Below are 8,835 nucleotides of genomic sequence, written 5' to 3'. Positions count from 1 at the left end.
CTAATGCAAAGGTACAGAGGCCGGGCGAGAATTTGACTGCCTAATGCTATTGTAGTACCAATGATAATGTTAGTAAAATAGCCCTCTGAAAAGTAAAGTGGCCTAGATCTACTTGTTTAAAAAAAAAATCCCAAAGACATTTTTCCATTTCGATTTGCCCAACAGCAGATTTTAAAAATCTTTTAATTTTGAAAGCCACAATTTGGCGGGTCACAGGTGTTTTGGTGGCACAAGGAGAACCTACAAAATATTAGGCATATTGTGTATTTATGGAAGGAGTGTCTAGCATCGGTGCTTTTTACCCGTCAATAAGTAATCTTAAATTTGTTCCTTTTAATGAGAAGAAAATGAGTCTATTGTGGAAATGGCTACTTATAGCTTCTGTAAAAGAACACTTCAGGATGTTCTGTAATTAAATTTAAGGCCATATCAAACTGCCCTTTTGTTGATCATTTTTCCATAATGGCATGTCTCGTTATGTTTTATACTTGATGCATTATATTATGGATTACTGGCCTCAGCTGCCCTTACATTTCACTTCAGTAGCATAGTGTATTCATCTGAATGTAAAGTGTAACGCTGAGCTTCAATTCAATGTCTCTCTTACTGACATCATGTCATTGTGTTCGTGTGCTCTTTCCCCACATGTTGCCACTTGGTCTGGAGTAAAGTGTCAGAGCACCTGAAAGACCAACAACAAGTCCCCAAATGGGGCATCCCTAACTTTCTTTCTTTCTTTCATTCTTTATTTATGTATTTTTTTTAAATTAACAACATGAACATGAATTTAACAAGGCACTGTTTGGAATCTTTGAACTGAATATTTGAATTCAAATAATTATTAAAACACATAATGAAGATTAATTCAAGAAGGAAAATGTTTTTTTTATTATCTATACACACTTAAAACACTAGAGTTTCTGAGATATTGTATATTGCGGTCATTTAATGTAAAACAAAAGTTTGTTGTGTGCTTTTTCTTCATATAGGCCTATTTAAAAAATAAGAAATAACGCAAAGTTCATTGCGTCATTCCTTACTCCTAATTTATAATATATATATATTCAACCCCAATATAATAATTCACAACAGTGAAAAATCCATGTGCACGAGCCTTTATCTGAGCAAATTGAAGCCCCGCACGAATCAGTCACGTGATTCCGGTAAGCGCGTGTCGTCGTTTGGCGTGGTCACGTGACAGCTATGGAACCGACGCATGTCTCGAAGCGACGCTTCATTTGGATCCGCCTCTTCCGGTTGACACAAGCTTTGAGTCGGAAGCTTTATTATTACTTGTGTTTGTGTTTCTGAGGACTGTTTATTGATCAGAGCAAGACATGTCGGAAAGAAAAGTCTTAAACGTAAGTTTCAAAATTATATTTTGCCATAAAGCGCCACTTTGTCTGCTAAACCTAGAAGAAGCTTTAACTCGATATTATTTTACGTTCTAGCTAAACATTAAGTTGGCTAGCTAGTTAGCCAATTAGCTACCGTAGACATGTAGCCGGAAAGCAAAGTAAAACTCCACCAGAAATTAATAAAATACATTTATAATAAAATATTGATTAATCGTTTAGTCTATTGTTAAGTTGTTTGTTCGTGTTTTATTTGCGATATTTCAGAAAGAAAGTTAGAGCGTTACAGCGTTCATGGCTAGTGCAGTGAACCACTTTAGTTTAGCGCCCCTAGCGGACGTTAGAATAATATCAAAGCTTAATCTTATGGATCTAGTGTGTCAAACTGGATCTAAAACTCCTGTTTAATTGATCTTAAGTGGAACTCCCACCTTCTATAAATAATCATTTTGACCTTGACCCCCCCCCTCCTTAAATTATTTATTTAAAGAATTTAAATGGGTCATGGCAGGCCAGTGGTATAGTGGTACACATTGTGGCAACATTCATCCAGGGTTGAGGTCCATTTGAATCCTTCATGGAGTCTGCATGCTGTCCTTGTTCTTCGTGTTTCCCCTCTGGGTACTCAGGCTTCCTCCCACAAGACATGCAGCTTAGTCTAATTGATGTTTCCAAAGTACACATATTATCAAATTACCCACTGTATGGGAAAGTCTATGCCAATACATCTCTGGGCACACACTTTATATTAGTTCATATTACCTGTCTAGTCATAGTTAGATAAATAGAAAGCTGTACTGCAATAACATTATCGCTAACATTTTGTGTATTTATTTATTTTTTTTAGAAATACTACCCTCCGGATTTCGATCCGTCCAAAATCCCTAAACTGAAACTACCTAAAGATCGTCAGTATGTGGTACGACTGATGGCCCCATTTAACATGAGGTAGGTGTTTTGTACACAAAATGCATTTCAACCTGTCTATTAATATACAGCACTAACACTATTATTTCTTAATGTTGTTGCTGTAAGTGTACAGATGTTTATAATGTCCATTTTCTTCAGGTGTAAGACATGTGGCGAGTACATATACAAAGGGAAGAAGTTTAACGCACGCAAAGAGACAGTACAGAATGAGCTGTATCTCGGGCTTCCTATCTTCCGCTTTTATATAAAATGCACAAGATGTCTGGCAGAAATCACGTTCAAGGTAATTTGTCCGGCTAATATATAATTAGATTGATAAACACTTTCTGGCCACGCAACAGATTATGCAATATTAATTTTCATTCATGTTTCTCTTCTCAAACAGACCGACCCTGAAAACACCGATTACGCCATGGAACATGGAGCAACGCGGAACTTTCAAGCCGAAAAGCTGATTGAAGAAGAAGAAAAAAAAATCCAGAGAGAGAGAGAGGAGGAGGAGTTAAACAACCCTATGAAGGTAATGTTGAATAAGGCACCTGGTCGTATGTCTTAAGCATTTTGGTTAGAATTTGGTGCACACGGACCAAGATCATGTTGTAATGGATATGAATGACACTTCTGACAACAATACCATATAAAACTTTAAGACTTATCACTTAAACAAGGTTTTACATCCCCTAGGTTTTGGAGAATCGGACCCGAGACTCAAAGCTTGAGATGGAAGTGTTGGAGAACCTACAGGAGCTGAAGGAGCTGAATCAGCGGCAGGCTCAGGTGGACTTCGAGTCCATGCTGCAGCAGTACAGGGAGCTGGAGAAAAGACAGAAGGTGATGGAGCAGGAGGAGGATGAGAGAGAAACCAAGTATGTTGATCTGATGCACAAAATAGATAAACTCTGTTGATATACTGGTTTTAGATATATTTACTGTCAGGATGTTAACCATGAATGATTATTCTCTGTTTTCCTTCTTTAGAGAAATACTGGAGAGGGCCTTGGTAAAAAGGCTGAGCGACTCCGACTCTGAATCTGATCAGGAGGAAGAAAAAGGAAAAAAGCAACCGAAAAGGCACGCAGCGGAAAACCCCACAGACATTCTGACGACAGACAAAGAAATGAATGCAAAGGTACAATTACACTGACAAAAAAAAATCCACTTTGGATACTGCACTCTTGAACATGCAGAACTGCAGAAATGACACTGTTTTTTATATATAATAGGCATTATTGAAATCTAAAGAAATTATAAGACAATCTACTTGTAATAGTATATCGCAAACCTGCCATACAGGTGCAGTGGCCACCGACAGGACAATGTGACATGTGGGTGTGAACATTAATTATCAGTTGTATACCAGTAAGCTAGTGGCGGGATCATGTGCACTTGTGGCGACAAAAGGCTAACCTGTCTCCTCTGATCCCAAGATAAAAAAGTATCAGAACACTCAGTGCATCACAGGTTGCTATGTATGGGGGTTAGTAGAAAAAGAGCTCAAGAATGTTGATTTTGGTATTTTTGGAATTTTGCTATCCGGCCCATTGGGTGACGGATACTCCCCACTCTGGAGATATATCAGTCATTTCTATGGCAGTTACAGTTGGTATAGAAAACATTCACCCCCCCCCTCCCCCCAAACCCTTATAAAATAACCACATTTTATTGTTTTGCAGCCTGAAATGGAGATGGATAGTTTTTGTTTTATCCATTTGTATTTAATAGTTTTACTTTTAACGCTAAAGTAAAAGATATAACAGCAACATGTTAGGGGGAAAAAACAATCACTGAAGGGCACACACAGCCACTTGACATTCAACTGTGATTAGCTGTGTCCATTTTGATTAGCTCACCATGAAAAGCTGCATTGGTAATGCAACTGAACCAATCAACTATGGGTGGCATTGCTGTCAATAGATTTCCAGAATAAAAATGTGCACAGGCACAAGTCAGGTAGTGGATACGATTTTTTTTTTTAAAGGTTTTATCACTGCCTAGAAACACAGTAAAGTCATAAGATATTACATTATAATTACATTATTAAGAAGTGTAAGGTTTTTGGGACATCACAGAACCTTTCTGGATCAGGATGTCACAGCAGACTGAATAAAAAAAAAAAACAAGAAGAAACTAGTCAGAGAGGCTACTAAGACGCCTACAGCAACTCTAAAGCAGTTGCAAGAATTTATGATAGAGACACAGATTTAATTTTTTGGCCAAACCATACGTCTGTCAGAAATTCAATACAGATCACCATTCAAATAACACCATTCCTACAGTAAAGCATTGAGGTAGTAATATTCTATTATGGCAATGTGTCTCTGCAGCAGGAACTGAACCACTTATCAGGATAGAAGGTAAACGGATGTGTTACCATCAAATTCTTAAAGAAAGTCTGCTGCCCTCTCCCAGAAAGTTGTCAATGGGAAGAAGATTTACCTTCCAACATGATTCCAACAAGCAACTCAAAGCACACAGCAAAATTGGCTACACAGTGTTTGAAGGAGAAATAAGTGAATGTCTTTACATAGCCTATAGTCAGACTTTAATCTCACAGAAGATCCGTGGAATGACTTAAAGGCCTGCAAATGGTCACTTTTAAATTTAACTTAACTTGAGCAGGTCCGCAAAAAGAAGTGGGCAAATATTGCAAAGTGTGGATGTGCAAAGCTTTGTGTTCCATTTAGGAGGTGATTTGCTTAACCTGATTGAGTTGAAGTCATTTTAGGAGGGGGGTGATCTTTTTTCAAATCAGTGATTGATCGTCTTTAACTTGGATGTTAAATGTTTTACTGAGTAAATACAGCTGGATAAAAGAAAAACTGTCTCTCTTCATTTCAGGCTGCAAAGCAAAAATGTGATATTTCATTTTTTTAATTTATTTTCCCCAAATGTGATTTCCATAGTCTTTGTACTTAAGGGATCGGATTGTTCTCACATTATAGGCAATTTGGAAACATTTGTTTCTCTCAAAAAAAAAGTCTGTTGTAGGAATGGCTACTTATAACTGCTATAAAGTAAGTGCTCACAGGAACACTTCTGGATGTCCTGTTGTTAAATTTTAGGCAATACCCTGTTGTTGATTATTTTACCATAACACCATATCTGGTTTATTATTATAATTTTATTCCATATACAGTACATCATACTATAAATTATTACAATTACTATAATTACTGGCCTCAGCTGCCCTAACCTTTCACTTCAGTACCATAGTGTATTCATCTGAGTGTAAAATATATCATTAAGTCCCAATTTAATGTCTCTCTTACTGACTCATGCCACTGTACGTCTGATCTGTGTCCACAGGGTGCTACTTCATCTGGAGTAAAGCGGCAGAAAGTGGAGAGCTGGGAAAAGAGCGTGGGCGGGTTGGGAGGAAGAAGTGCACTAGGGTCACTAGTAGTGAGAAAGAAGCCTGCAGCAACAGTGACCGCACAGCAGGCCGCATCTGAAACTCAGACTGGTACAGGTAGAGTCTTAGAAACCTTTTTTTATAATTGTTTTTGTTAATTCTTTGGATAAACTATAGCAGTGTTTCCCACACATAGAGTATAATTAGTTGGAAGAGTATATTTGCCGACCCTTTTTAAAAAAAAATCTGTCCGGGAGAACGATGCCATCTGCGATTTTTTATTATTTTTTTTTTTTTACATTTTATTTTATATTGCTGTGTACTGTCCGCTACTAGTTAATGTTCACTAGTACCACTACTTATGAATCGATCTTCTCTATAAAACTCAAGCAGCGTGGATCTGTGTGACAAAACAGAACTGACCATGGAATAAAAAAAAAAAGACTTCTACAACAAACCTGTGAGGAAACTTTGCGTAGTGTAGGTAAAAGTGTAGTTACACATAAACTTAACGTCTTTTGATGTCTAATTAATATTGTTTTTGTTTTAAAAAATCAGGATGCCCTAACAGCCATTTTTTTTATCTGCTGTTTGATATTGAGAAAATGTGCTGTTTTAATACCAATGCATGTATGGCCAAAAGTATGAAGACACCTGACTATCACACCCACTTGTGCTTGTTAAATGCTATTCTAGATTTGATTAGTTCTAGGCAGTTTTAATAACTTCCACGTCATAGATCTAATGGAAAGCCCCCCCCCCCCCCCCCCCCCCCCCCTTTTTAAAGAGATTTGTTTGTCCAGCTACAAGAGCCAATTGAGTTTTCCTACTTGTGTGCAAATCATGCTTTCATGAACTTTGGTTTATGCACACAGGGTATTATCATGCTCCTGAACCTAAATTTTATAGTATACAAAGATGATAAATATTGTTGTGCTTCCAAACTTGAGTTTTATATGGGTTTAATAGTCAGGTGTCCACAAACATTTGGACAGAACATACAATGTATAAAAAGAGAGAATAATGCTTAAAATATATTATTGGTGTTGAACCATTTTTGTTTAAATTGTAATATGGAACAGTGGCAGAAGAGTCATACACTTATTTAGCTTTAAATTATCTGCCAAAATGGAGACAGTTTATATTTGGTGAGATTGTGTCCACTGTTGGTGTGAGTGGTCTGCCAGGCCCACTGGCTAGTATATTGAGGCAGAAAGGTTTAAGATATTCACTGATCCGCTATAACGTTATGACTACTGACAAGTGATGTAAATGACATTTGATCAACAACTATACACCAATAATCTGGTGACAGGATCATGGGCACCAAAGGCTCACACATGCGTGCGGGAACCAGCTCGTCCGGTCCAGTCACACACACAAGCCAATGCAGCACAAATTGCTGGGAAAAGGTCAATGCTGGTCATTATAGAAAGGTATCAGAATACGCAGAGCACCACAGCTTGCCATGTATGGAGCTTAGCAGCCAAAGAGTTCAAGGTTATTGATCTGTCCTCCAAATTCCCCGGATCTCAATCCAACTGAGCATCCATGGAAAAGCTCAAACCATGCCAGATAACATATTATACAACCAAAAGTGTTGGGATGGCACAAGGGGAACTTTTAATGGTTTAATGTTATGGGTGTATATACATATATAAAACTAGGGCTTTTGTTCATATATTAAGCTAATTTTTAAAATTTGTTCATTGATATTCTGGCTATGCATTGTAACGATAGAGCATTTTTATTTCTGAACTATCTACTGACGGAAGGCATTGGACCTAAATTAACACTTTTTAAGTTTCTTAGGTTTGAATTAAACACATTTTACAGGGCTATATTACAAATACAGGTAACAGCTAACAATAATGGTCCAAAGTCCACCCTTTGGAAACCACTGCTCTAATTACCTTACTCTACATTGCACCGTTGTAAGCATTTTAAAATGACTTAATTCATGACACTAACCCACTTTTTTTTTTTTTTTTCTTTTTCTTTCTTTTTCTTTCCCTTTCTGCACAATTCAGATGCTAATCCTGCCACTGCAAACAGCAGCCAAACACCTACAGTTCAGAATGGTTCCTCTCTTAGCCTGCTGGGGGCGTACTCGGACAGCGACGAGAGCAACTCGGACTAGTCTTGTCATGACGATGGAAACCATGTTGATTATATTCAGGGACAGTCTCAAGAAACGCACTCACCGAGTGTTGATGTATTTGTACATGATAATTTAGAAAAATAAAATGTTTTGGTTGTTTTATATGTTGGTTTTGTTTTTATCATTAACATATTGAATAAAATTGAGCAGACGCTTTAGTGTTTGAATCCCAGAGATGTCTTTGGAGATTTGAGTGAGGTCCTTAACCCTGACCTGCTCAGTCACACTGGATAAAAGCATCTGCTCAGTAAATGAATGTCATGTCAATAATTCATGTCGAAAGACTCTAGGTATCCCTCCATAAAATGGCACCACTCTCCTCTAACATGCTTGACTCCTGATGCTGCATTGTCTTTTTTCTGAATATTCCTGGTCTCAAAGGTGGGGTGTGCTAAAATCAACTACTAGGTAGTAGGTATACTAGGATAAAGTGAATGTAAATGAATGAAAGAAATCACTTATCATTAGATCAAATTTTTCCTGGTGAAAATGCATATTAAAGGTGCTGTACAGAGATGAGTGGCAGGTGGTTTAGTGGTTAGCACTTGTCTTGCATCTCTAGTGTGTGGGTTTGATTCGCACCTCGGGTTTGTGTGTGTGTGCGCGCGCGCGCATTTCCCATGTTCTCTCCGTGCTTGGTGGGTTTTCATCCCACAGTCCAAAGACACGCAGGGGGTCAGAGGGCTGGAGCCTATCCCAGGAGACTTTGGACACGAGGCGGGGTACACTTTGCCAGTCCATTCCAGGGTGCACATATTCAACAATTATGTGCAATTTGGGAACGCCGTTAGGTCTAAGCTGCATGTCTTTGGATTGTGGAAGGAAACCGGAGTCCCCAGAGAAGAACACCATGCACACCGACCCCAAGGTGGGAATCGAACCAAGATCCTAGAGGTTCAAGGCGACAACTGATTATGAATTCCATGAGCACTAAAATAGATATTTGTTATAGTCTCACTGGTGTCCCTCTAGTCCTAGTCCTTATGTTTAATTTACACAGCCATTAAAAGTGTGTGGTATCTTTAGGGACCGATAAA

General features: G+C 38.2%; 1 protein-coding gene across 1 annotated transcript; it reads left to right on the top strand.

Moving 5' to 3' along the window:
* Nucleotides 1-1,231: 1,231 nt before the first annotated feature.
* Nucleotides 1,232-7,900, top strand: yju2 (YJU2 splicing factor homolog). The gene is made up of 8 exons (XM_053486216.1): nt 1,232-1,361; nt 2,203-2,303; nt 2,424-2,568; nt 2,671-2,805; nt 2,970-3,151; nt 3,264-3,414; nt 5,592-5,754; nt 7,668-7,900. The coding sequence occupies exons 1-8, from the start codon at nt 1,338-1,340 to the stop codon at nt 7,775-7,777; spliced, it is 1,011 nt and encodes a 336-aa protein (XP_053342191.1). The 5' UTR covers nt 1,232-1,337; the 3' UTR covers nt 7,778-7,900.
* Nucleotides 7,901-8,835: the final 935 nt, after the last annotated feature.

Source organism: Clarias gariepinus, chromosome 25, assembly GCF_024256425.1.
Source record: "Clarias gariepinus isolate MV-2021 ecotype Netherlands chromosome 25, CGAR_prim_01v2, whole genome shotgun sequence".
Lineage (NCBI taxonomy): Eukaryota > Metazoa > Chordata > Actinopteri > Siluriformes > Clariidae > Clarias > Clarias gariepinus.
The sequence above is the reverse complement of the archived record's forward strand: the minus strand, read 5'-3'. Positions and strand labels throughout refer to the sequence as shown.

Bases quoted from the DNA above. Each gene is read 5' to 3' on its own strand.
- yju2 (XM_053486216.1), top strand. From the start codon at position 1,338: ATGTCGGAAAGAAAAGTCTTAAAC. The intron at 2,304-2,423 runs GTAGGTGTTTTG...CATTTTCTTCAG, and splicing joins ATGGCCCCATTTAACATGAG to GTGTAAGACATGTGGCGAGT. The intron at 3,152-3,263 runs GTATGTTGATCT...TTCCTTCTTTAG, and splicing joins GAGGATGAGAGAGAAACCAA to AGAAATACTGGAGAGGGCCT.